The sequence below is a fragment of the Colletotrichum graminicola genome (genome assembly GCF_000149035.1).
Source record: "Colletotrichum graminicola M1.001 genomic scaffold supercont1.1, whole genome shotgun sequence".
Taxonomy (NCBI): Eukaryota; Fungi; Ascomycota; class Sordariomycetes; order Glomerellales; family Glomerellaceae; genus Colletotrichum; species Colletotrichum graminicola.
The window spans coordinates 660396-686222 of NW_007361005.1; the positions used below are offsets into that span (position 1 = coordinate 660396).

The 25827-nt window shown below is 55.5% G+C and overlaps 11 protein-coding genes across 11 annotated transcripts; 4 read left to right on the forward strand and 7 right to left on the reverse strand.

Moving 5' to 3' along the window:
* Nucleotides 1-827: 827 nt before the first annotated feature.
* Nucleotides 828-2454, reverse strand: GLRG_00171 (uncharacterized protein; the record flags this gene model as incomplete). Its single annotated transcript, XM_008090856.1, has 5 exons — nt 828-860; nt 973-1765; nt 1821-2089; nt 2191-2295; nt 2371-2454. The coding sequence occupies 5 exons, from the start codon at nt 2452-2454 to the stop codon at nt 828-830; spliced, it is 1284 nt and encodes a 427-aa protein (XP_008089047.1).
* A 949-nt stretch (nt 2455-3403) lies between these two features.
* Nucleotides 3404-5035, forward strand: GLRG_00172 (uncharacterized protein; the record flags this gene model as incomplete). Its single annotated transcript, XM_008090857.1, has 3 exons — nt 3404-3699; nt 3751-3811; nt 3869-5035. The coding sequence occupies 3 exons, from the start codon at nt 3404-3406 to the stop codon at nt 5033-5035; spliced, it is 1524 nt and encodes a 507-aa protein (XP_008089048.1).
* Nucleotides 5036-5379: 344 nt separating this feature from the next.
* On the forward strand, nt 5380-6460 carry GLRG_00173 (2OG-Fe(II) oxygenase family Oxidoreductase; the record flags this gene model as incomplete). Its single annotated transcript, XM_008090858.1, has 2 exons — nt 5380-5660; nt 5833-6460. 2 exons carry the CDS (start codon nt 5380-5382, stop codon nt 6458-6460), a joined length of 909 nt encoding a protein of 302 aa, XP_008089049.1.
* Nucleotides 6461-6536: 76 nt separating this feature from the next.
* GLRG_00174 (uncharacterized protein) lies at nt 6537-7154 on the reverse strand (the record flags this gene model as incomplete). Its single annotated transcript, XM_008090859.1, has 1 exon — nt 6537-7154. The coding sequence occupies one exon, from the start codon at nt 7152-7154 to the stop codon at nt 6537-6539; it is 618 nt and encodes a 205-aa protein (XP_008089050.1).
* A 1720-nt stretch (nt 7155-8874) lies between these two features.
* On the reverse strand, nt 8875-10106 carry GLRG_00175 (uncharacterized protein; the record flags this gene model as incomplete). Its single annotated transcript, XM_008090860.1, has 2 exons — nt 8875-9995; nt 10061-10106. The coding sequence occupies 2 exons, from the start codon at nt 10104-10106 to the stop codon at nt 8875-8877; spliced, it is 1167 nt and encodes a 388-aa protein (XP_008089051.1).
* Nucleotides 10107-12849: 2743 nt separating this feature from the next.
* GLRG_00176 (nuclear pore complex protein An-Nup82) lies at nt 12850-15594 on the reverse strand (the record flags this gene model as incomplete). The annotated part of the gene is made up of 2 exons (XM_008090861.1): nt 12850-15183; nt 15238-15594. The coding sequence occupies 2 exons, from the start codon at nt 15592-15594 to the stop codon at nt 12850-12852; spliced, it is 2691 nt and encodes an 896-aa protein (XP_008089052.1).
* Nucleotides 15595-16746: 1152 nt separating this feature from the next.
* Nucleotides 16747-17397, forward strand: GLRG_00177 (RNA recognition domain-containing protein; the record flags this gene model as incomplete). The annotated part of the gene is made up of 2 exons (XM_008090862.1): nt 16747-16812; nt 16891-17397. 2 exons carry the CDS (start codon nt 16747-16749, stop codon nt 17395-17397), a joined length of 573 nt encoding a protein of 190 aa, XP_008089053.1.
* Nucleotides 17398-17977: 580 nt separating this feature from the next.
* GLRG_00178 (uncharacterized protein) lies at nt 17978-18456 on the reverse strand (the record flags this gene model as incomplete). Its single annotated transcript, XM_008090863.1, has 2 exons — nt 17978-18030; nt 18177-18456. 2 exons carry the CDS (start codon nt 18454-18456, stop codon nt 17978-17980), a joined length of 333 nt encoding a protein of 110 aa, XP_008089054.1.
* Nucleotides 18457-19177: 721 nt separating this feature from the next.
* On the forward strand, nt 19178-19857 carry GLRG_00179 (uncharacterized protein; the record flags this gene model as incomplete). The annotated part of the gene is made up of 2 exons (XM_008090864.1): nt 19178-19362; nt 19551-19857. The coding sequence occupies 2 exons, from the start codon at nt 19178-19180 to the stop codon at nt 19855-19857; spliced, it is 492 nt and encodes a 163-aa protein (XP_008089055.1).
* Nucleotides 19858-20263: 406 nt separating this feature from the next.
* Nucleotides 20264-20840, reverse strand: GLRG_00180 (histone H4; the record flags this gene model as incomplete). The annotated part of the gene is made up of 3 exons (XM_008090865.1): nt 20264-20427; nt 20483-20620; nt 20831-20840. 3 exons carry the CDS (start codon nt 20838-20840, stop codon nt 20264-20266), a joined length of 312 nt encoding a protein of 103 aa, XP_008089056.1.
* A 1740-nt stretch (nt 20841-22580) lies between these two features.
* Nucleotides 22581-25125, reverse strand: GLRG_00181 (tetratricopeptide; the record flags this gene model as incomplete). The annotated part of the gene is made up of 2 exons (XM_008090866.1): nt 22581-22655; nt 22708-25125. The coding sequence occupies 2 exons, from the start codon at nt 25123-25125 to the stop codon at nt 22581-22583; spliced, it is 2493 nt and encodes an 830-aa protein (XP_008089057.1).
* Between the last annotated feature and the right edge of the window lie 702 nt (nt 25126-25827).

Sequence of the window (25827 nt, forward strand, 5' to 3'; positions counted from 1 at the left end):
CAAGGGACACTCCCACGGAGAGTCCACGGCGCGGGCGTAGAATACCATGCAAACTATCGACTGCCACTCTCCGAACATTTGCCTGCTTTCGCGGTCCAAGAAGGCGCGCTCAATCACGTCGAACGATGCATCCTGGACAAACCTTAGGGGAGCACGAAGGTTGATGGCGCCCCTGATGTGAGATTTTTCATGGTCTGCTGGCGGTCTGAGGTCAATCAGTAATGTCCTGCCGGGAGGCAGAATCTCAATGATCTTGTTAAGATGATGGGGCAGTATCATCCAAGCTCCTTGGGTTGCCGGGGGAACTAAACCATCCATCTTGAGCTTCTGGAATTGCTGAGAGACGATATCTCTCTCTCGCCGATGATGCAACCAGGCCCGTGACAGTCAGTGATGAGCTCTCCCGTCGTGAGTGTTGGATTTACCTACTTCGACATGCCATAGTTCGGTACCCAGATTGGAGGCGACGAAGTTCTTCTGCTCGTCGTTGGGCAAAGGTTCCTGCCGGTAGTATTGCTGGAGTAGCGTCTCGACGTGCTGCGAGAACTTGGGCGGCTCAGGTATGTTGGGGAAGGCAGTCCTGCGGGCACTTCTCTGCTGATTAGGTATCATCGCCCTCGAAAACGCCACCTTGGATGATGCCCGAGAGAAGGCGGTGGTTTGACGCTGTAGAGTGCTGAGGGAGGTTGCGTAATTGGCAGACGGCAGCGGCGTCGAGTGACCGCTAGTGGGAGACGAGGACGGCGATATTCCTGACGATCCTAGACCTGCGTGCTGTAACTTTACGTCCATTCCTGAAGCCAACTCGCTGCTGAAAGGAAAGGGTCTTATATGAGCTGCTTGCTGGCCAAGAATTCTGCCTGTATCCGTCGGAGCATATGTGTATGTGCTGTCGGAAAAGAACGTAGTAGTTGACGCAGAGTCAGCTTGTGTCCTGTCAAGCACTGCGCGAGAGCCTCTGCTAGCTGGCACTTGGATTTCGGCTTCTTCTTTGAATGTCTTCTGGGCCACCAGGTTGTTCGACCGGATGAAGGCCACAAAAGAGGTGGCATGATCCTCAGGCAGGAGATCCCATATCATAACCAGCATGGACACCAGGAGGAGTGTAGAGTGGCTTTTGAAAACACCTTGGACCTTGACGTATTTGGCCATGGCCGGGAAGTTTGACAGCCACTGTTTCCATGCGTTGAGGTCCAGCTGCTGATCATCCTCTAGCGCGAGCGAGATCATGACATGAGGCGTTTCCTCGTTCGGCTCGCCAGATATGGGGCTACTTGGACCTCGCCCGCCAGTTACCCCCTCGGGTAACTCGTTCGCCGGGATCTCCCGAGGAGGCGAGGGCGGCCGTTTTCCGGTAGGCACGATTCGGGACAACTCGATGCTGGGTGCCTTGTGGTTAGACGTCATCATGAAATGGACCGGGGTCGACCTGGCCTCGAGTAGCTTGCCGTTGATGGTGACAGGGCGTGGGTGCTTCAAGCGGGCGAGCACTTCGGCGTGTAGCATCGCTGCAGAGAAGGCGCGGAGGCGCCATTCCTGCATCACTTCGATCAGGGCGTTCGTGAAGGAGTAGCGACCTGGATCTGGGACGATAGCATCCCAGCTTGAGGGAGAGATGGTCTCGGTGATGCTGTTGCCATTGGAAAATGTTGCGCTTGCAGCGCCAGCGCAGCAGTCGAGGAGGATGAGAACGTCAGATGCCGAACGTTCCAACAATGTCTGGATCGCGGACCATTGAAGCCAAGGCGAGTCGGGATGCCATGTTCTAATGACATGTGAGGACAAATATCCCAATCTACGAGAAATTTGCAACCACTTACGCGCACCAGGTACTCTGCCTGGACTCGTCTATCCTGGCATGTCCACCGTAGTAGATTAAAAAGAGCGTGTCCTGGGCCTCATGGTCTTTGATCAACTTTCCCACTTGCATCATGAGCTCCAGATGTGAGTTCTCAGACGGTATAGGGAAGATTTCAGTCTCATAGGCATAGTCCTCCCGGAGGCACCTTTCCAAGTCCTCCAGCTCGGGCAGCACAAAGAGATCATCGCAGCCCCAGTGGAGCAGCAGGGCCTGAACCTTCGTATATCGCTGTGAGGACCTCCCACGATTGGGAAATGCTCTATTGGCAGACTGTAATCGTGTTAGAAAGCGGCCGAGGCAGGCTTGGCCGCTGGTCTGCGGCGACTCACATGTTCCAAAGTCTGCGCGAAGCTGCCGAGATGCTTCACATGGTGGCTCACGCGGCTGACATCGTGGGTGGCGGTACGGGGCGCACCGTCGGAGTTGGATCCGTACTGGACAATGCCAGCTTGTGAGTTTACTTATATTTATACTCTGCGCGATTTCCGTGTCGAAACTCTTGAACTTACAGTCGAGTCGGCACTGCTCACGCTGCTGTCTCCGTCGGCGGGTCGTCGCGACCGAATGGTTACGTACGGCTGGTGGTCGCCCATGTATGCAAATAACCCACGCTTCTCGGATCATTTATTCACCTGCCGCGGATTTCCCCGCAAGGTATGTCTACCTGAGCGGTCAAGATGTCGCACAGTTCCAGCGGAATCTGTGGCGTGGGATGTGGTTCGCTAGAAAGTGTTGTTGAGATGCATATCGCGACAAGAGGGGAAACTAGGAGGGACGTAAGAGCCAAAAAGACTGCAATCTCGGGAACGACGTCTGATGCATCACTAAGCAAGAACAGCGAGAAGTCTTCTGGTCTGGAAGAGAGGAATTCGAGGGAAGACGTCGGCGGTGTTTTCTGACATTGGCGCCATTCGTATCGGTGGACAGAGGCTGGAGGCATCCATCCCACTTTGGTGCGAACGAGCGTTGATAGCCAAAGCGGTTTAGCGTCATCCAGACCGGTGACTTAATGGGGTCGAGCGCTTTGATAACTTGCTGGCTTAGCGTCATATCTGATGTGGCTGATGCTTTTCTAATACAGCGTGTGTGGCTTATGCTCCGATGATGACACGGACGGGAGGGAATACATGGGCTATCTACGGAGTACAGTGCCTACACCTAGGCTAGCTGGCTAGGTAGGCCCCCCTCTAGGTAGGTACTAAAGCCTACCTAGTGTACGGAGTACTGGAGCCGCAGCATCATGGCCACCGATCGGAGCTGCAGGCTTTCTGTGCTCCGCACTGAGCGAGGTGTCCTCAGCAACGTAACGGGTCCCCGACGACGCCGTCGTCGATGCTAATAGACCCATCGTGCCGTCCAAGCACATGCTGTTCGGTTCGCTCACAAATCACCCCTACACCATTCTCGTCACCGAGGAGCCCACTTTCGTCGACAATAGTATTGTGGTTGCAGTCTTTTCATCGCAAACCATCACTCGAGTTTCCACATCGACCGGAAACCTGTTGCCGAGACCCTCGTCGAGCTGCACCTGACATTAGCAAGATGCGTCAGCGAATCACCTTCATCCACAAGCCAGGTGACGGCGTCCCACCCGAGTCTCTCGAGATCAGCGATGCCGGTGTCAAAGGCCCCGACATCTTGTCCGTCCGTGAAGAGAGAGTCACACTGGCTCTGGAGGAGCTCCCATCTGAGCTCTCCCAGCTTCTCAGTGAGAGTCACGAGCTGCACATCAGATGGGCCAGTCCTTGGGCCTATGACACCGTCGGACCCTTGGCTTCGAGGGTATCGCCGGGCCTTCACCTCTTTTATACCCCGAAGAGGGATGGGGAATGGGACGGGTAAGTTGTCGTGAAATGCAGTGGGGATAGCGAGTGTTGACATGAGTGCAGAACGAAACTATGCCAAGAACTGAAGAAGGCCTTTGGCGGCAGCGGCTGCTCATCGTCCGAGGTACAACTCATCATCTCACATCTGGCCGTACAATCCGTCGTCTAACAGCCCATGCAGTCCTTCACAAGTCTTCCCCGTGACCGGTTCTCTCACTCGGCTGCTCTTCAATACTACCAACCGCTAGAGGACCTCGCCGCATTCACACAGTACACAGCCGAACAGCTCTGCCCGGCATCAGACATGGCCTGCAAATCCCGCGCCGAGGAGCTCAAGACAGCGGCCTCTCTCGATATATCCTACGACACAATCTCGCACGCTCTTAAAGTCACGGCCCAGTGGCCTCACGGCAAGCATAGCATCTCCGTCGCCTCGACGCCCAATCACCGAACCGAAGTCGGTATCCTCACCATCGACGCCACCGCAAACCCTGAGCCCCATGAGATCGGTATGGGCGGCGGCCTCATCGTCATCGGCGAGCACAAGAAGCCGTCGTCCGTCCTCTTCAACGTGCCTGCCCGCCACCGGCTGCACGCGGACGCCTCCTCTCGCCCAAGCTCCTTCTACGCAAAGCTCCTTGAGCCGGCGGGCCTACACCCAACGCTGCAGCTCACGCTTACTTCTGCCAAACCGCCAATCGATGACGCATACTGCGCCGTCCATGCGCACCTGACGCTCCCAAAGACGGTATTCGCCGACCGCTACCAGCTTGCCGATGACCTCTTCCTGCAATCCAAGAACCTCACAGCACTGCGCTACTCCACCTCGCCCGTCGACCTCGAGGCGCCTGCATATGCCACGAAGCCGTGGGGTTCCGGCGTCCTGCTCGAGCTCAGGCCGCCGGCGGCAGAGAAGGACGAGGATTGGACGGCCGAGGTGCCGCTCCACCTGCGCTACCTCGAGCCGGCCGCCGGCGGGTACACGGACGTCGAGGTGCCCTATCCAGCTGTGTTCTGGGCGTGCTCCTCCGAGGAGGGCACCAAGTTCCCGAGCAGCCCCTTCGAGAGGGTGAACTTGGGCTACGACGCATTGTTCGGGCCGCGGACGGTGTTTTGGCACGTCGATCCGCGGCCTGCTGCGGGATCGGTGGCTGAGGGCGGCGACCGGCTCCTAAGCACCGTACGGGTGCCAGTCCTCGAGGCCGGGCAGGCTGAGTGGGTTCGGGGCGGAACGGCGGCCGCAGTGATGGTGGGATTTGCGTGGGTTATGTGGAGAATCATTGCGACTATTTCGAAGTCGGGGTACCGCAAGGGTGGGGGGGCAGTCGACGAGAAGAAGAATCAGTAGTCGTTGGGACACTCTTGTGGGATTTACATGGGTCAGAAACAAGCCATTCTCGTTTCATTTAGGTAAAATGAGGATCATCTTGCCCTTTCCAAGTTTGCCAGCCCCACGCACAGTGTGCTGCGGCTTTGCACGGCGCGGATGTGGCGGAGATATGTAACACCCACCAATACGCTAGCGGGTAACATGTTTAAGTGAACGTCGTTTGATTACAGCATCGCAAACCGTTCTTTGCCACCTAGTGAACTTGCTCCCTCTTTACTGAAGCTCGGTCCGTGTCCTTTGTGTGCGCGCGCACTCTCATAAACGCCGGCCCTTTGCCCCATGAATACCTCCAAACCCCGACCATGATCTCCTACGTCATAGGTCTCGTGGCGGTCCTTGTTTTCTTCGCTGACCCCATCGCCCAGCTCTTCTCTCCATCCGGGGCCGGCGGCCGAGGCCGGATCGTCCGTACGCCCCGGCCGCAGATGAACGAGTCTCTCCTCGCGATCGAGTATCCCAACGCCACGGCATTGTCGTGCCCGCCTGACACGTACTCGGTGCGCATTTTCTCCAAAGAGCCGCTGGTGTTGTATATCGAGGGGTTCCTCAGCCCCGAGGAGAGGGCGCATTTGCTCGACATCAGGTAAGTCGGCTTACTCGGGCTTTTCCTTCTTTTTTTTCTTCTTTTTTTCTTTTTTTAACTCTCCCGTTATTCTTTCTCCGACTTGCCATCGTGCTCCATCGCCTTTCGCCCTCGTCTCTTTCCGCATCCGCACCCAGAGTGAAGCCGTCAAATGCTCACATACCCCGTCCAGCCAACCCTTGTTTGAGCCGTCAACGATAACTCATGACGGCGCCGGTGTCCAGCGCGACACCTCGATCCGCGAGTCCGAGGTTGCCATGGTCCCGCGCACCGACACGGTCCGCTGCGTCGAGGCCCGCGTCCGCGCGCTGCAGGGCTGGCGCGAGGAGCTCTGGGTCGAGAGGCTGCGGACCCAGCGCTATGTCGAGGGCGGGCACTACTCATATCACTTTGACTGGAGCGCTAACCGTGGCGGGTGGGGGAGAGTGAGCAGCATGATGGCCTGGGTCGACGCGCGCGACGAGGACGGGACGCCTGGGGCGGGCGGAGGCGAGGGCCTGGTCGGCGGTGGGACGGAGTTCCCGTTTCTGAGCGTCCCGGGAGTCAAGGAGAGATGGTGTCGGTTCGTCGAATGTGGGGGTGTGAGAGAAGGGAATGATGGCGGTCAGAAGATGGGCGAGGGCGATGGAGAGGAGAAGGGGGTCGTGTTCAAGGCGGTTCCCGGAAACGCCGTCTTTTGGGAAAACTTTCGCGCCGATGGGAGCGGTGCTGGATACGACGAAACGTGGCACGCTGGTTTACCCGTAAAGAAAGGCGTCAAGGTCGGGTTGAACATTTGGAGTACGGGACGGATAGGTTAGGCGGCCCCATGTCTTTTGATTCCGTTTCAGCTTGACCACAGTTGAGATGCGACATATGCTGTATTGTAGGTAGATGCTACAACACCGATAAGTCCTGTGAGCGTCGCGGACTCGGAACCTCCCTCTTCTTGCTGGCCATCGTGTAAGCGTGGTGCACGATAACTCGGGCCGCCTCGCTTGGCTTCATATCCGTGATGTCGAGCTCCAGCTCCAGCTCACCCCCGCATCGGAAAACCTCCTCGTTCTCCCGGACCCTGCGCAGAATCTTCCCGTCGATCAATTTCGTGCTCCGTCCGCTCTCGTTGCCTCTATTTCTGCCCTCAAGTCTCCGCAAGTTCTCGTCAAGCTTGCAATGCAGGATGATGGATATGAACGGCACGCCCCTCACCTCGGCCGCTCTCTGATAATCTTTCACGCCCGTACTTCCCTGAGCGCTAGACTCGCGCGAGTCTGTAAAGATGAAGGCCGTGTCTTCCAACTCGGGGCGCGTGGCGATGACATGTAGAGCATGTCTGCGGAACTCTGCTCTTAACTCGTCGTACCCTTCAGACCCTCGGTCGAGCATAGCGGCTACAGGGTCTATCACCAAGTGGTTGTGGAACACCCTACTCCCCTGAATGAGCTTGCATACATCTTTAGCTACGGTAAGCTTGCCGACACCAGGGAATCCGTTGATGTAAATGAAGAAGGGCATTGCGTGACGTCGAAGCGTTTCTAGAAGGATCGATAAATTAGTTAGGAATTTTCCGGTTTGGATTTGCCCAAATCAACCACCATGCCACATTTACTGTGTGGGGGAGGCTTTCTCCTTTCTCTTGTGCCGAGTTTCCTTGTCCAAACAACCTTGAGCCATACTATGGATCATTCATCATTGAGTCATATCAAAGAGTGACTCACAGTTCCTTGGGCAGGGCCAACCTACCTGTTTCGGTAGTTGATCTTTGCACCTTCTTATCACTGGACTGAACCAAATAGCATTCATTAATTGGCCCTACTACAACCATGTATTCTTAATTTGAATAATGTTTAAAGCAACCATGTATTTTGTAATGGGTCTGCATAGGCATGTCTCTCTTGCTGTTGCAACGCAAATGCTGTCAAGCATACAGTTGCTGCAGTTTATTCGCAAAGGATGATTGTGACACTGATGCAGATAACGCGTTCGTTCAGTAATTATTTGTTCCAACGCCTTTTGCCTTCTTTCCATGATTAATCGTTTCGGCATAACATACGTGTACAATAATAACAAAACCTACACTTACTTGGACAAGTCATACAATCTTTACACTGCATGGATGTTATGTCTCGGTGTGATTCCTTCTCCTTCGGCCTTCGGAGCCGCCTGAGATACCAAACGAATACAAACACGTCATCATAGTTAGCAAGGCCGCCACGTACATAAATCTTCTCACCGTCACACCGAAACATCCGCCGCAGCCCCCCACGGCAATGCGCCGTCTCTTCCCGCGCAGGCTCCGAGACAAAAACTAAATCAAAATACGATCTAGCGGCAGCGCCACTCGTAGGCAACGCTCGCTCAACCATTCGTCCCACCAGTCTCCCTCTCTCAACCCAAACCCCCGATCCTGGCAGGACTTCAATGGTTATAGGCGATCAACGTACCCATCCCACCTGCGCGCCCTGGATTTCCAAGAGGGCGTCCGCCGCCGCGTGGGGTGTCACTAGGCGGCTGCAGACCCACACCTCATTTAGGTACTCCCCCCAAACCTCCGGTCCGTCTCCACCCCGGGTCCGGACACGACTCCGCGTGGCACTAGACATCGCCTTACCGTTGGTCATTCTGCCCCCCCCCCCCCCTTTTAGCGACTTCACCCCTAGCATCCGTGATACGAGTGTGCTTGCTGCTTGTTGGACAGTTGTACTTGTGACCATGTGGTGCAGATTCTTTTGAAATCACGATCCTGGATCAGGAGGGATACTTTTTCTTTGTTTTTTAGTCAACAAGGCTGTTGTCCAATGGAAATTCAATTCTTTGGCACAATTCCGAAAAGGGGCCACTCAGAGAAGCTGATTGCATCAGCAAGGTGACGCTGGCTTCGTTTTGTGCTGCAGTTCTACATATAGCCCGAGCCCTTACATGTTCGTGAGCTATTTAGGCGCCAAAAAACACTTTGCTGCTTATTGGCCCTGGAAGAAAAAGAAAAACCACATGCCTACTTCTGTATACTTAGCTCCTACTATATATCAAACTCAAAAATTGCGACCCCCGGCCCTACCATGCAGACAAGTGACCGCAAAAACAAAACTTTAATGCATGAATGCAGCGAAGAACCACACACGGCATGCAGTTCGTTTCCGGAAAGGGGAGGCACTATAAGCTCCCTGATCAGGTTGTCACACCACACATCAGTTTCCCCCTCCCGAGGATCCACCTGTTTTTCATACACCAGAAACTAATGTTGAGGAAGATGTTGCAGCAGCGGCGGTGGCGGCGGCGGAGGCGGCATGATATTCCCATCGTGGTCGACATCGATCTCGAACATGGGAATATCTTCCGCCTTGTAGTACATGCCCAGATCGTCACCTCCCGCCGCCGATATGGCGTACATGTCCTTGCCCAGCGCCACGCGCCTTACTTTGGCGCACAGCCCCCACAACCGTCCTGGAGTCATCTCCTGCGCGACCACGTTCTCGAAAGTCTGCCACTGAGACCGCACGTGGGCGAGCGCCGCCCGCTGCAGCGCTCGGTGGCTCGGCGCGCAGTTCTCAATGATCCTCTTCTCGCCGTGGCCGCGCCACTTGACAACCAGGCGGACGGGCTTGGATGGCGCTGTTGGAACGCTCGGAACGACGGGCGCGGCGACGCCTTGATGATGTTGTTGAGGCGGGCGCATACCGGGTGGGAAGGTAGGGGCCGGGGGCGGCATTCCAGCAGCGGGAGCGCGTGGGTGCACACGGGTCGGGGGACCTCTCCAACCTGGAGGGGGAAGGGGAGGATATTGCGAGCCCGGGATGTGCGTTGCGGGGATGTAGGATGGGCGTGTGACGGAAACTAAAGCAGTGGGACGTCTCCGCATAGCGATTTCAGGCCCGGAGTCGCTGTCTTCCTCTTCCTCCTCCCCAGACGATGAAGAGGATTTGTGATGCCTGGAGTCCTTCTTCGACTTGCGCTTGCTCTTGCGGCGGGAACAAGATTTCTTCTTCTTACCCTTTCTGACGTTGTCGTCTTCGCCGTCGGACGAGGCCGCGGACAGGGACAGTACGTCAGAGGTGCTGACGGTCGATGCCTCGCTGCTGGAGGTTTCGGAGCCTTCGTCATCGTGCTGGCCTGAAATGGATTTGACTCCGCGGGGGAAGGCAAAGCCGTTGGCGTCGATGAACTGGTACACTTCCTGGGATGACTTTGTGTGGAGGTTCTCGAAGGCGTCTTCGAGGTCGCGGCCCATCGCGGAGAGAACCTCCTGACGCTTGCCGCGGTGGACCTTGACGGCGTAGATGGTGAACGACTTGTTGGGGTGACGTGATGTGTAGATGTCAAAGACGGCGCTGCGGCCCGAGATCAGACGAAGGTTATCTAGATTTTCCGTGTAAGTCGTCGAGTCGGCACGCCACACAGCAGAAAACGGAGAGTGATCTTACCGATGATCTGGTCACGCCACGCGAGACACAGCGGATTGGGTGCCATTTTCACAAGTTTGGAGCGTTTTGACGACGTTGCGGATCCAGGTATGTTAGTCAATAAGACGAGCATGGGCAGAAAACAAGACGCTCAAAAGCTTGAAAGATTGACTAGGGCAAGAGGCTAGAGCCGCGAGACCAAGGACACTTCTTATATACTCGCAGCTTCAGCCCCCCAGATCGTCGTCGTCCTATAGGGACCGTCGAAAGCGTGGCATGCAAGAGGGCCCTGCAGCGTGGTTGGCGGATTTCGGCCATACCGTTGCGGTTGGATAATCCTAGGATTTGGTGCTTTGGAGTAGCGGCAAAGAGAATCGGGAAAGTGAGGCGAAACCAAAGGCGGCCATGCATGCCGAACGGGACTAAAGTATGCTGGTCTTAGATTGGATGCATCGAATCGTCCGGGAAGCAGGGAGGAGAGACCAGGCAAGGGAAGGCAGACGCTCGCAGATTCAAGCCCGAGCAAGGCAGGGGAGGCTCAGCCTTTCACGCCCCATGTGGAATCAGGTAATATCTGATCTCCGGGGTGAAATACTAATGCGTGAAGTGCCCTATCAACGGAGAGCAAGCGGCAATTAAGAAGGAATGGGGGAGGGAGGAGCTGAGAAAAAGGAAAAGGAACGTATATGGACAGTAGCGATCTCTTTCGGAAAGGTAGTACCGGTGTTGAAAACAGCCAAGCCATTGCTTGGAAGGGGGGATTTGAAGTCCGAAGTGAAAGGATCAGAATTTACTCAACCCGAGACCAATAAGACACAGAATAGGCACCATAGGGGCAACAGTGATCTTTCGGTAGAACATCCTGTCTTCCCTGGGCCTCCTTGCATGTCCTCTCTGCAAGCAATGGGCTGGCCAACTCGATGCGGCCTGTCCCTAGGCGCGTCCTGCAAGGTGTGATGCGTATTTTCGTCTCACTTTCTTTCTCATCGATGCGGCTCTTTACATTCCTTGCGTCATGTAGAATGGAGCCACGATGACGGCCGGGTCGGCCAGACGACATTCGCCCGCCCCTGCCTCGATGGCAGGATACATTGAACCGTCCAGCTGACCGGACTTGTCGGGGAAGAAGCGTGTTGCTGGCACGAGTAGCGCCGGCGACGAGATGAGGAAGAATTCCACTCGATGTCTCGTGTCTCGCCTAGAACCCGAACACGCAACGACTTCTTACCGTGACCGGCCCGCGAGCCTCACGCTGCCTTTGGATGCAGTCGCATCGTTTACACAACGAGTCCCCGCAGCAAAAGGCCGACGACATTGGGCGTTGCGATGCGTTGCTTTGCTTTGCGCTACGCTACGCTGCGCTGCGCCCGTACGCCTTGCCTAGCCTGCGGCTTCAGCTCCGTTCCCCAACAGCCTACCTGGCCCTGTCGTCATCGTTGGGCCGTTGCGCAAGCCGCACTGGTTTGGCACGCCTGACAGGTCCATAGCGTGAGGACATATCTAGAACACAACAAAAATCAATCTGAAACAGGAAAGGTGAATGACGCTCGGATTTGTTACAACTGGGAGGAAAAGCGCGGCAAGGCACCGGTGGGTTCGGAACCGGAATACCTGTGGCCCATCGTCGCACAGAGCGGGAGACGAAAACGAAACAAGAGAGTACCGAAAAGAAGCTGGTAAAGATCCGACGCACCGTTCCTCCGTCGTCTCGGTCGGCTTCATCCAAGGTCGGGAATAGGTGGTGAAGGGGCGGGGTGGTTGTGCGAAGGGCATAGTGCCTGTCAGAAGACAGCGCTATTCCTACCCGTGCAGTGAACCGTTGGATCATGCAAAACGACTCATTCGACAACAGGGCCAAGGAGGAGCGGTCTGTGAGCGAGAGGTGCCCGTCAGGCACGGGTCAAAGGGCACAGACGATGCCTCATAGGGAAAAACGGGAGAAGCAATATGCCACGCCTTCTTTTCGGGTGAAAACCCAGAAGGCAATGCTACACGCAGGCTTCGCCCATGAAGGCAGGCCGTAACGGGCTCTCGGCCGTCGGGTACCACCGAATGCCACCATGTCCGACGCTCACGGTTGTGGGACCTGTATCCTGGAATAGGAGGCACTGCTTTGTATCTCGTACCCTGGCAAGCTCCGTCAGCAGCGTCCCCAAACCAAGATAGTCAGTTGGGGCGTACCATGGTGATACTGTGCACTAGTCGTGGAGGAGCACTGGTTCTACATTATCCGATGGGCAGCAGAGTTGGAAGTGAGGCTGGTAGCGGTAAGTGATTGATTGGTTCAGACTTGAGAGATCCAGCTTAGATCTTGACCAATCCGCGCCGATCATAGGCTATGGCTGCCGTCAGCTATCTGGACAATACCCAACCGAAAACCGGTTAACCTCATTGTGATTCAAGGCTGTAGCGATCGTCAACACTTGGCCGGCATCTTGCCTTGTCCCAACTTTGGGACCAAGGCACACTGTAAACGGGCACTAGTGGGCGTCGAGGAGATCGTTGCCGAAGTCAGGCATGGATGGTCCGGTCGCCTCGATCAATGTCAAGTCATGGTACGTTTGTGCGCTCGGTATTTCGAAACAATCGTGCGTGCTTCTCCATCGTCTTGACCTTGTTTCCCTGCACCGATCACCGAGACGATTGGCCATCTGACCTTTCAGATATGCTTGCTCCGCATTTTCATTGCTCATCCGCCAATGTGACAGACCCCTTCATGTCGCTCTTGGGCACCAACTGAGACGAGGCCAAGAATCGCAACAACCACGTGGTATCTTGTCATCCAACTCTATCTGCCCGAGAATCCCACGCTACTGCGTCTGAAGACGCTCTAGTCGCGAGCTTACGGCCTCGACGAGAGCAGTCTCGCGTGAGAGAAGAGACATGACTTGCTGCAACTTAGCCTTGCGGATCTCTGTTGGAATCTTTAGATCCGATACCGTCGACGACGACGACAACGAATCCTTTCCATCCTTACCGCCCTCGCTTTGTTTCTGTATCCGTTCCACCTCCCCGACCAACTCGTCTCGAAGTCGTTGCACGTCTTCCAAACGTTTCCTCAGCATCTTCTGCTGCCTTGTCCCCGGTCCATCTTCTGGCAACGATCCCAGCACGCTGGCCCCCATGCTCCTGACCTCTTCCACAAAAGCCTTTTCCTTGGCACTGAGCTCCCTGGTTGCAGCCTTGCCAACATACTTGCGGACGCCTTCCAGCCTTTCGTTAAGCCGCTTTTGGCGCTCTTGCGCCTCGGTGATGCGCCTTTCGAATCTAACGTTGTCGCTTTCGCCCTCCCCATCCTTGTCGTTGCCCGCGATCTTGTCGATCTTCTCTTTCACCTCGTTTGCTTTCTTGATCTGGTCCTTCAGATCATCTTGCAAAGTGGCGCAACGCCGGAAGATCTCCGCGACGGCCGTGCCGAGGCGATAAGTGTCCTCTCCCAGGATGCGGTGGGCATCTGTGAGAATCTGGAGCGTGACTGGCGACAACCGAATTTCCTGGTTCAAGATGGTCTTGTGCCGGGAGCTGCGTAGTCTGTTGATCAGCTCGGGGAGGTCGGACTGCTGCTCAAAAGCGTGCGACGGCTGGAAAGTCGGACGGGGCTCGTAAAAGTCCAGAGGCTCCATACTGGCGGGCTTCTCTTCGAAAGGCGCTTCATGGCGGACAGGAGATAAGTCATCGTCGGGCGTGTCGAATGTCAAGGCGATCGGCTCGTATGGAGTTGCCGATAGAAGGAAGTATCCCAAGTCTGGGTCACGGATGGCGGCAGATGCGGCGAACGGCACGTTGACGTCTGATGAAGGGTGGGTGTACAGTCGTTCCCTGATAGAGTTCTGCCCATTCACAAGGAGACCGAGACGAAAGTCAGAGCCAGCCTCTGACTCGCCCGAGAGCTCACCCTCGAGTCGGAAGACCCAGGGAGAAAAGGATAGGAAAGTGATGCCAACGTAAGAAGTGACAAAAAGCGAGTAGCGTGACATGGCATCCGATGAAAAAGTCGGCCATGCGTCGTTGTCCATCTCACCTCCAGTCATAGTGTCGATGCACTGGAACGTCAACAGAGAGGGTGGGTCGGCAGCGGCGAGGAGGTGTCCAAGCTTGGATTTGTTTCGAGGCGGAAGCCACTGTGCTTCGACGCCCTCCAGATCCAGGTAAACGCGGACCTGACCGGTAGTGGACAGTAGACAAATGACCGATAGTGAAAGGCCCTCATGTTCACCGTCGTCGAAATCAAGGTCTTCGTCCTCGCCCATCATTAGGTCGTCGGTGTCAATCTTTTTCCCAATCACAATGATGTCTGTCAGCAGACCATCCCCAACGTCCTCGCTGTCAGGGTCGGCGTCAAACTCGAACGGGCCCTGGAGCCGAGGGATGACCCCGGGCCGGGACGGGCGTGTATAAACCTCAACGGCCTCCTCGCCTGGCGCTGTGTCGAGGACCTGAGGTTCTTGGGAATCCAGATCGCCCATCCACTCGAGCTGTTGCTGGGCGAGGAGCTTATCCTTTTCAGACACGGTGGGGTCGTCTTCCAAGGCGGCGACCTTGGAGACGATGGAAACGGACAGCGACGGAATCAAGGTGGGAGGCGGTGCCCACTTTTGGGGTAGCAAGGGGCTCAGCGCGTAGACATCACCTTCTCTCATGGCGACCCAGAGAGTCATGGGGCTCCATCCGCCGGAGCCGCGACTGGCAAAACACGCCGAAGCAACCTGCATCTCGAGCGAATACTGCGAGAAGCTAGCATTGGTAGCAGCGGTGGATGCTGTGAAGTCTTGGTCCAGGGTCGTGCCGTCTACTAGTTTCTTGAGATCGATTGACAGTGTAGGAGAGTCGAACGACCACCGGTCCGTAAGAGACAGCTCCCAAAGCCGCACAATGGCATCGGTGGTGATGGTGACTAGGCAGGAGCCCTTAACACCGAGAGGGTGCCAGACAGCTGAGGCAACTGATGATCGCGAAGTGACATGGGTTGTAGGCCCCAGCGTCCAGATCTTGGGTCGCAGGGGTCCGTTGTCCTCGGCCGTGAGATGCGACGAGTCGGGAACCACGCAAATATGGACGGTATGGGTCGTCAGAATCGCGAGGAAGTCGGAGTTGGGAGAAATGACAAGCTGGCGAATGTCGTCCGCAACAGGGGTTTTGATCGTCTGTGGAAGCCGTTAGTGATTGTCATCTCCATGCCTCTCAAGCCTGGACCTTACCCGGAAGCCCTGAGCGGTAGCCTCCTCCTCCGTCGAGGGGATCGCTTCGTCATCGAATGCTTGCGCCGAGTCTTCCCGCTTGACACGGCTGCCCATGCGACGGTGCGCATGCTTCGTTGACCACTTCTCTTTCAAATATGCCAGGTCGCCCCATCGCAATTCTTTGCCAACAGCAACAAACACCTCTGTGCCTCGCCTTGCAATCGTTCTTCTTGGGCCAGGGGTCTTCTTCTTCTTGGAAATATAGGGCGACGGCACGCTCAGCGCCTTGGAGGCAGCATCGCTCGAGGGCGCGAACAAGTGGTGACCGGGCCCATGAGACAGCCACGGAGCTGAGTAGCTCTTGACCTTGGGCATTGCGTCCCTCTCCGGCCAAAATGATGTGTCGTCGGGTACAGTTGCAAGTTCCTATGATGTACGAGGTGTTCGGCAGTTTCGATCCAGCTCGAGGGTTGTTCGTTGATATTTTGTTTTTCTTTTTGCGGTGGGTGTTTGCCAGAGATGAGATTGTTGCTGGAACTCCGGATATTCCTTGTCAAAAAACGCGGTTGCTGCTGACGGCCAGCCACGCCGGGACCCGCCCCAAGCTTCCCTTTCCGGCAGTCCGCCAATCAGAACATCTATAGGAATTATAAGTCGTCCGTGCTGGAAGTCTGCACCAACGTACGGATACATCGCCAACATGTTCACTCGAAAATTTGTAATCCTCTAATTTTGGCGCCCGAAAGCCATTTCGGCATTCCCAATGTGATTATTGCAAAGGGCACTTTATATTATATGAAGCAAGGTTGATAACTCTTATCCCCTTACCTCATAGTCTCTGAGAAATAAGTACACACGCTCTAAAGGATGGCGGGGTGTCGTTTGACCTGAATGTACCTAGAACATCCACTGTTAGAAAATCATATTAAATCCCAGAGATCAAAAAAGCAGGGTGAAACAGCTACTTGTAACATGGTCTAAGTAGCCAAGGGACCAGATTGTTGTCCAGGCATGCTTTAACTTATCTTTACTTTACGTTATTAATAATAAAGCAAGGTACATCTAGGGTACTAGTAGTAGTAGTAGTAGTAGTAGTAGTAGTAGTAGTAGTAGTGAGGTAGCTTCCTGTTTATAAGCTTAGCTTTGTCTATAACACTCAAAAAGGAAACCAAAAACCAAGGTAACTAAACCAAAAAGCGGGAGAGGCCTGATTTCCTTGTGACCTGAGTCCCGCGTCGTCGCCGTCGCCGAGGGTGCGGAGCAGTGAAGTCGAATCTGAAGATCCCGAAGTTCCAGGCCAGGTTCCAAATGTCAAAAGGGCTCGTGCACCACGAAGCTGCATCTGCCTGAGGTACCTTTGTACCTACCTGCCTTTTCCTAGATACCTACACCTACACACGGGCCAACCTCACTCCTGCTGTCGCTGCATCTTCGTCTGGACCTTCGACTCCAGTCCACTTACATCACCGATCACAAACCAATTGACCTCCAATCGTGGAAACTTGGTACCCTCCAGAGCCTCCCAAGATGCAGGTCCGCCACAGAAACACAGTCGAGCGCCTTGACAGGCCAAGCGCATACTACCACAGCAGGGTATTACTTCAGTTCTAGGATAACCTCTTCCCACCTCGAGAGAGTATCACCCAAAGTGCTAACCCTAGGCCTCCCCAGAATAAGCGCAGAAAGAACGACCCTCGCGAGGCCCGTGAGGCTCGCGACGCCGAAGACGCGGCCGCCTCCAAGAACGAGCCCCTGCCCGAGGACCCCCTCGCGAACGCCACGACCCTATACGTCGGCAACCTGTCCTTCTATACTACCGAGGAGCAGGTCTACGAGCTCTTCTCAAAGTGCGGCGAGATCAAGCGCCTCGTCATGGGCCTCGATCGCTTTAACAAGACCCCTTGCGGCTTCTGCTTCGTCGAGTACTACACCCACCAGGATGCCCTCGACTGCATGAAGTACATTGGCGGAACCAAGCTCGACGAGCGCGTCATCCGCACCGATCTCGATCCCGGCTTCGAGGAAGGGCGGCAGTACGGCCGCGGCAAGAGCGGAGGGCAGGTACGCGACGAGTACCGGGAGGACTACGACGAGGGACGCGGCGGGCTGGGCAGGGCAATCCAGATGCAGAGGGACCGGGACGACCGGATGGGTGATTATGAAGAGGCGGCACGATGAGCAAGCGCAGACCAAGAAGCTCGGCTTGGCAGGAGACTTTGAGTGGAACATCCAGGAGGCATTGGATTGTTCATGAGTTCCAGATGACAAGATCAAAAGCAAAACGGTTGCGAGTAAACACGTTTTCCCCCTTTTATTTTTATTTTTTATTTTGGGTCGGCGGGAAACGATGCTTTTGCAGCCTAGGCAGGCTTTTGGGATGCGATACCCTCAATTACAACACGGTTAAGGACCTTATTCCGGACTGGCCTGGGTGCGATGCTGGAGCTTGGTGCTTTCAGACAAAGAACAATAGTGATTTTATGCGACGGCATTTAAGCCATTCTTCATCTTGCAAACCAAAGCAGACGCGTAATATACAAGGGGCTCTGCGATGTCTCGGGTTGCTGCTATCGTCACAGGCATTGTTGACAGGAGCATCCTTACCCACAGAAGTTCGAGTTGCGTAGAGTACATATTCGTACACGGATCCGGTTCTCTGGTCATCCTGCAATATAACCGACTGCTCTTCTTCCCCTTTGCCAATCCCATCCCACTGTCTCCAACCGGCGTGCCATCGACATCCTCGAAACGATGACGTTTAGTAACCGGGCGGGTTCAGTCTCTGTGATACTCTCGTCCACTTGGGCAGTTCTGTATATGAAAACCGTTAGCCAAATCCCATCTTCATCCCTCATCCACCTCTCTCCCCTGTGAGGCGTGGATAGACCTAGACCCCCCAAAAGGACCCGGGGAAGAAGGGGCGTGTAGGAGTCCTGAGGGGGGCAAAGAAAACGTACTGTGAATGCCCTTGCGGTACTTCTTTTCCTTGCGGTCGAACATGGTGTACTTGTCCCGCGGCAGCATCTCCGCCTCGGTCGGCATTTCGTCCTTCCACCGCTCCAGCGCGGCAACCGTCACACCCTTCTTGGCGAGCGCCGCGTCCACCGTCGCGACGACGTCGTCGACGGCCCTGAGACGCTGGCGCTGGCGCCGCTTCTGGAACTTTGACAGCCGCCAGGGGATTTTCCAGAGCAGGCCGCTCGACAGCGGCGAGGTCACGCGGAAGGCCCCGAACATTGTGTGGTCTGGTGTGTCTCGTGGCTTTGCGACGGCCGAGATTGGTGAAGGGGTTTCGGGCCGCTTAACCGAATCGTCTTTCAGTGGCTCGCTGACCCGAAGAAAGGAAGGCGTCTCAATTCTTTCCCCTTGGCGGCCGTAGTTTCGTCGCTGTTGTTGTCGTTTGCTGTTGGAGGGGAGGCGGGTGCGGGTGATGCTCAGGAGCTCGAATCCTCAATCGTCGACAGACGTTCAACTCGACCCGGGGAAATTTTGGGAGCTGTTGTGAAAAGTGGGGCGCCATCAAATTCCATTGGACGCTGCAACAAAGCATCAGAGACCAGCGCGCAACGGACCACCCCGACACTTTCTATGGCGACGCCTGCGCTGAGCGCATACCTACCCAGCAGGGTCCCCGCCGCCCTGCAGCCCGCCCGCTCTCCGGTCCCCCGCTGGGAACTCGGTGAGAGGCGCGCAACCGCGAGAGCTTCAATCCCAACCCGGTTCAGCGATTTAGGGGAGAGAAAAAAAAAAAGAGACACACCCCTTCCGACGCCCGCACACCGTATAGAACCTCACGACGGCCTACACGAGGACTCTCGCCTTGTCGCTTACGTACCGCCCGCCCGATTTGGAAGAGCGGCTCCAGTCTGTCCCGAACCAGCGAGCGCATCCACAACCACTGACCGACAAGCACGCACGCCTCTCTGCACATGTCGCGCCGGTGAAAAGGAAGGAAACGATGTCGTACTACTTCGCCATTGTCGGCACGCAGGACAACCCCCTCTTCGAGTATGAGTTCGGCACCTCCAAGCAGGGGGGCGATGGCCAGTCGCGGTTCAACGAGCAGATCCGCCATCTGAACCAGTTCATCTTGCATAGCAGCTTGGACATCGTCGAGGAGGTGCAGTGGGCGCAAGGACAGATGTAACCAACCCCCCCTCCCCTCATTCCCCCCTTGCTCGTCCTTTCCCGTCTTCCCGTTGCTCGCTGGCTATTATGCCACTCTACGCAGGTCTATTCGCAACAGCTCTCGACGCGCGATTACGGATATGGGGATGACTATTTTCTGCGCCGCCTGCACATGCTGACGCCGAGTGACCCCCGGTCGACAGGTACCTTAAGCTCGTCGACAAGTTTTTCAATAACTACGTCTCGTGCTTCGTCACGGCCGGCAACGTTAAGTTCCTCCTCCTGCATCAGCCTTCGGCGCCGTCGAGCACGCCGTCGTCCCGGTCGTCAACCGCCATCGGCGCCAACCCCACGAGTCCCGCGACGGAGGAGGCCATTAAGAACTTCTTCCAGGAGGTGTATGAGAACTGGGTCAAGGCTATCATGAGCCCTTTCTACAAGGTCAACATGGAGGTCAAGAGCCCCGTGTTTCGGTCACGCGTGGCAGCGGCGGGTAGGAAATACCTGTAGCGATATGGAGGTATGCACCTAATGACAGATTGTGCTGTGTTCAGGCAGACGGCATTGTTACTCAGGTGAAGGCGACCATCGGGTGTAAACAAGCGACGCGTCATGATTCATGTACATCACTGCAGTGCATGCCAATATTTTTCATGTTCAAGTCACCATCTCGGTGTTTCATTTCAGACAAGCGTCTGCCTATCGACGCCTTGAGTACTATCATTCCCTGAGTCTCGTGATCCCCAACGCCGTAAATCAACGTGATTGTATCCATATCCCCATTACCGGTGAAAAGACCAACGAACAATCCACTGCAAGAGGTATCGCCTATCGACAGTTTAGATGCCACGGCGCCATGGAACCCAGACCGTGCGATAGCAAAAGCCCCAAACAGTACTGAAAACGGGTGACATGCTTAACCACCGAAACCGTACAGGGTGCGGCCCTGGCGCTTGAGGGCGTAGACAACGTCCAGAGAGGTGACGGTCTTGCGCTTGGCGTGCTCAGTGTAGGTGACGGCGTCACGGATGACACCCTCGAGGAAGGACTTGAGGACACCACGGGTCTCCTCGTAGATCACTGGGAAGGCACATTAGGATCCTAGCGGAGGCGATGTGATGCTGATAGAACTTACTGGCAGAAATACGCTTGACACCGCCACGACGAGCGAGACGGCGGATAGCGGGCTTGGTAATACCCTGGATGTTGTCACGCAAAATCTTACGGTGACGCTTGGCACCGCCCTTTCCGAGGCCCTTGCCGCCCTTGCCGCCTGCGAGACGTTAGTATAATGGCATCGAAAGATGTATGTTGATGTATCAAAGTTGATCTGGATGCGACGCGTCGTGGTTCAAGCGCGTGAGACGCGATCATAGAACACTAAGTGCATGCCAATGAAGGCTTGCCCATTAAAACGCGGGGTTGCCACCACGGTCCACACGCGCCGACATCACGACAACTGATAAAACAAAATAGTACTTACGTCCGGTCATTGTAATGAGGTTATTTGAAGTGGATGTTTATGTGGATGGGGTATAGACACGTCTTTGATGACGTTTGTTGTGAAGAAGTGGTGATGGGTACGTTTGGTTGGGTGAGGGAAGAGTTGAAATGGGGAGAGGAAAAGGTCAAGAGAGGGAAGAAATAAATAAGGCGGTGCTGTCAGTCCGGGGGGACGGTTACTGATTGTGTGGTGCACCTCAGAAGGTGAGATCAGTAGGCTAGTCCCGATTTGGCGAGTGCCTTGATTTCTCGAAAAATAGCGAAACGGCAAGGTCCTCATTTTCCGCAGGGCATTTATCCAGTCACTTTGTTGCAAAAGCGCTGTTTTGGAGGTTTCTTCGAAGTTGCTACTGGCTGGTGGTACGTGCACGGCCTTTTTCCTAAAGTACACCTGTGGTGCACCAAACCAGTCAGACTACTCCGTACATAGAGAAGGAGCCATTCATGAGCAGGGATGTATGTGTGTTGGTTACCCAAAACAGAGTCATAGACAATTTGAGTAAAGTGTGGATGAATTATGACTGGTCTGAGCTTCCCTTCTCAACACAGAGACCCACCCTGTCTATCTTGCCCGTCACGCGCGTCAGGCAGGCACCCCTACCCGCGTCTCTTGTCTGCCGGCGTCCGCTTCGCTCTCCCGCTAACAAGACCCCGAATTTTGATTGGCTGATTCGATATCTCTCTCCACTGGCGGGGACGGAAGAGTTCATGCAAGGGGGTGACTGTTCGCCCCAGATCACCTCCTGCCGATTCGGATTCTGGAGATTCTGGAAGCTGCTTCCGGCCTCCCACCAAACTTTTCATCTTCGCGGCACTTTTGCAAGGCAGTTTGGTTCGCAGACCCAAGGGACGACGGTGTCGATAGCCTTGCTTTGCTCCCAGAAAAAAAAAATCCGATCCTATCTGTGCCCACGTGGCATGGTGCAGGGTTCGACGCTACCGTGGTCATCGATGACTGAATGGTTGGTTAGGTAAGAGGGAGGGGTTTCACTCGGTGTCATGAGATGCTGATTGCTGTCTGTGTGATGATGAGACTTGGATCCGAAGTCCACCGATTCAGCAACTTCACTTGACTTTGCTTGACCAAGTCATGCCTGGGGGCGTTGTGAAGATGAAGCATGAGGCTGACAGTGGATGGTGACTGTGGCCAGGATGATCACATGTGTTGGGGCTTTTGAGCACCTCGCATTATGAAGTCAATGGGATCCTGAGGGAAAAGCCTGGCTATCTCTTTTCACCCACAGCAGTCCAGTCCAAAACGCAAGGTAAACCGGGCAAGAGCCAGTCACTGGCGCTGGACACAATTGCCCCCGCCCCTCGTTTCTCACAGGTCTGGATCGTCAACCCAATTCTGCAAGGTTAGGTGATGCAATACTTTTCATGACGAGCTATTTACCGAGTCACTGCCGCGGCACCAACTAGGCTGCTAATATACAATGGGGCCGACCTTTTGAGCCCCTCCTAAGCCAATATGCTTCCCCCGATTGGATTTCCTAAACGCCGTTGCCATGCAGCATGCTAACAACCGTGAAAACGTGCCATCGTGCTGTTACACCTTGCCCAACCACAAGCCCGGCGAACTTGCTTTCGTCTCCTCGTAAGTGCCCGAAATCATCTTCCATTCTCGCAGTTTCTCCCCAGGAAGCGCATAAACAATCGTGTATATGCTCTGCTCTTGTCGGCAGGATCCAACAACAGCAGCAGCATTAGGCCCCGCTCAAACTGACATCCTACGTCATCATCGAGTCTTCCATGCCCATGTCATCTTCGAGGCTCTCAATGGCGTCTTTGATTGACTGACTGGCCTGCAAAGATTATTAGTTGAAGAATTGTGTCATAGCCTGCGGTACACCTCACCTTTGGATCCAGAGCGAGCGCATTGCTGAAGGCGCGCACCGCCATCTGCTTCTCGTTGATATTTTTGTACAGCTTGCCGAGCAGGAAGTGTACCAAGGCCTCGTCAGGGGCCATATCTTTCAGAATGAGCAGCTCCTTCTCTGCAAGGTCAATCTTGCCGAGACTCATTAGGGCGCGCGCCTTCTTGTAACGGACAACGGCCGCTCGTGGTGCCAGTTCTGTAGCCTTCGTGTAGAACTGCAATGCGGCCATCATCTGCTTCTGCCTCTCGAGGATGGCTCCGATGCGGCAGATGAGGATGGCATTGGATGGGTTGATGTCGGATGCCGTGTGGAAGTGCACATATGCCTTTTCGTGGTTGCCGAGCTTCTCAAAGACCTGGCCTATGCCGTAGTAGGCATTGTAGTGGCGCCGGTCAGCCGTGACGGCCTTGCGAAAGGCGCCGAGAGCCTTCTCATATTCCTCGTTCGCTACATGCTCGTGACCTTGCAGGGTAAAGGCGTATGCGAACCTGGGGTTGAGCTGCGTCGCCCGCTTGAAGCAGCGCAATGCCATTTCGTGTTCCCGGGCCAGCGACCACGCGTTGCCCAGGGCGCACCAAGCCTGCGGCGACGTCCAGTCGGCATCGACCAGCTCGTGCGCGAGAAACGACAGGTCCGTCTCGCGCTTAAGGTGCCAAAGGATGGTCGAGTATATCTCCATGTCGTCCATCCGGGTGGGGGCCACGACGCGGAGTTTTCTGAAGTATTTCTCAGCATCCTTGTATGCGGCCTGTTCGTGATGCGCCCGTCCCATCTGTGCCAGGACCCAAGGAGTGTCTTGCTGGCTCCTGGGTAGCGAGGCGTATATTTGCAACGCTTCCTGGCAGCGGAACCCCTTGAACGAGTAATATCCTGATGCGAATTTCTTCAGCAACTCCATTATCCATCTCAAAGCCTCCTCAATCTTGACATGGTCAGGTTCGGGAGGAGCAGTTTTCGGCGCTGCATGCTGTACCGCATGAGACTCCCTCACACGGGTGGTTTCGGCATGGTCGACATCCATACCGCTGTCTTCGACGGGTTTGCGGTTGCCGCTCACGACCCTGCCGACGCTGGAGCCGCTAGAGCCAGGTCGCATTATTCGAGAAATCTGGGGCCTAGCCTTCTTCAGCTCGCGACCAGTAGTGGCGCCAATGGTAGCGGCGCCAGAATTCGACTTCATGATCGAGGGCTTGTTAAACATGTTGAGCCTCGCGCTTCTCCGTTGTGCGGGCGCACTGGCCTCTTCGGAGTGTTGTCGGGAAACAGGGTGTCCAGACACTGTCCGCTTCCGCTCCGTAGGTGCCGCTGTCGATCGTAAGGCGCCATTGCCGGTCCCAGTGTCGGAATGCAGCTCAACGGGCTGCTGTTCTTTATCCTGGCTCCTGGTGCTTCTCTTGGCGCCGCCCAGCTTGTAGCTCATCTTCGGTGGTGCCTCCAGAAAGCCTGGGTCCACGGCCTGGGCCGTCCTTGTCCTGCGAGGAGGCGCCTGTGGTGGTTCGGCGGCGCCAAATGCGGAGCGCATGGTAGGAACCTCGGGCATGGAGACCGGCCCTGTGGGTGTCTCCATCAAATCCAGGTCGCCATTGCTCGTGGATGGCGGCGCCAGCCTTGACCTTGCCGCAGTGATCTTAGACATGAAGTCGTTCTCCTCTGCCTCAGCAGAAAACATGTTGGCGCTGTAGGGCATGTCCTGATATGTAGAAGAGCGGTGGAGGTTGAACGGATCAGACGAGTCCATGGCTGTGCGTCCCAGGGGTCTCTTGGGCTCAAAGGAGTTCGCAATGCTCTCCTTGGGTTCTTGTGACAACGCTACGACTTCTGATTCGAACGAGTGGGTGAGGGATTCGGTGACCTGGAAGATATTCGGTACCCGCAGCTTTACACCCATGTCGCAGAGGGCCTGAAAAGCATCCCACATGAAGGGGTTCACCCTCACAGCGGTCTCAAAACACTCAATGGCCCTCCGCTTGTCGTCGTAAGCCCGGTATAGCTTACCAAGGAGACAGTGAACAGCGGCCTCGTCAGGATACAACGAGCGAGTGGAGTTGGTGTGCTTGCCAATGTTCATTTTGCTAATCCACTTGTCCCGCACTTTTTCCAATGCGTTAATACCATCTTTGTAGCGTTCCATCTTCATGCATGCATGCGCAAAGACCCAAGCAGCACCGAGGTTCGACCCACGGGAGGCAGAGGGTCTGCTGACTTCGAAGGCGGTCCTGTGGTCACCAAGACGGAGGTGACAGAGGGCCAAGAGATGTGCAGACTCGCTCGACTTGGGGTCTTGGGCGCTTAGCCTCTCGGCGAAGAAGAGGGCATTCTCGTAGGCATTGTTGTCGACATGGTAGTAGACGACCTGGCGTAGCAGCCCTGTGATGGCTGCACTCGTGGGCGCCATGTCCGAGGTTTGGTCTAGAGAGGTAGGTATAGAGAGGTAGGGCGGGTGAACGGGGGGGGTATTAACGTCGAGGGCAGTTTGTGGCCATGGGATCTCGCATGGAATGTGCAAACGTCGTGGAAGGAGGAAAGGTCGAGGAGTCGCGGCGCCTAGCCCGGGTCGACGAGTGCACTCGGGGTGCTGGGGCGGTAGGTAGAGGACCTCGGAGGCGTTGGTTGAGCTCTGTCGAGCTTGGATATGGGATTTTTTGTCGAGGGCAGAAAGCTGCGTCGGTGAATTTCGAGGTGCGCGATCGCGCGGAGCCTGAGGCCAAGAACAGCAATGGGGACGGACGGATTGGCTGCAAGGCGCGTATTGTACCAGCTGATTGAGAGGTATTGGCAATTAAGAGAGCAGCAGCAGACAGGCGTCGTCGATTAAACAAATTCCGAAAGTGCTACAAAGAGCGACGGCGCGGGTCGTATGTTCGTTGCTGTGGTCCAATGGGGGTTTTTTCTTTTTTTTTTCTTTTCGCTATTGCTGTTGCCTGCCTGTCGGGCGAAGAAAGGCGTTCGTTGCGTAGTGGGTCACCGCGTGTGTTGTTTGGGTTTCCCCGGCGAACGGCAAAGAAACACAGCAATGACGGACAGAAAAGGAAACACTTTCCCTCGCAACTGAAAAATTCCGGCGCGCAGCAATATCGGACCCTCGCAGCGGCGCAAA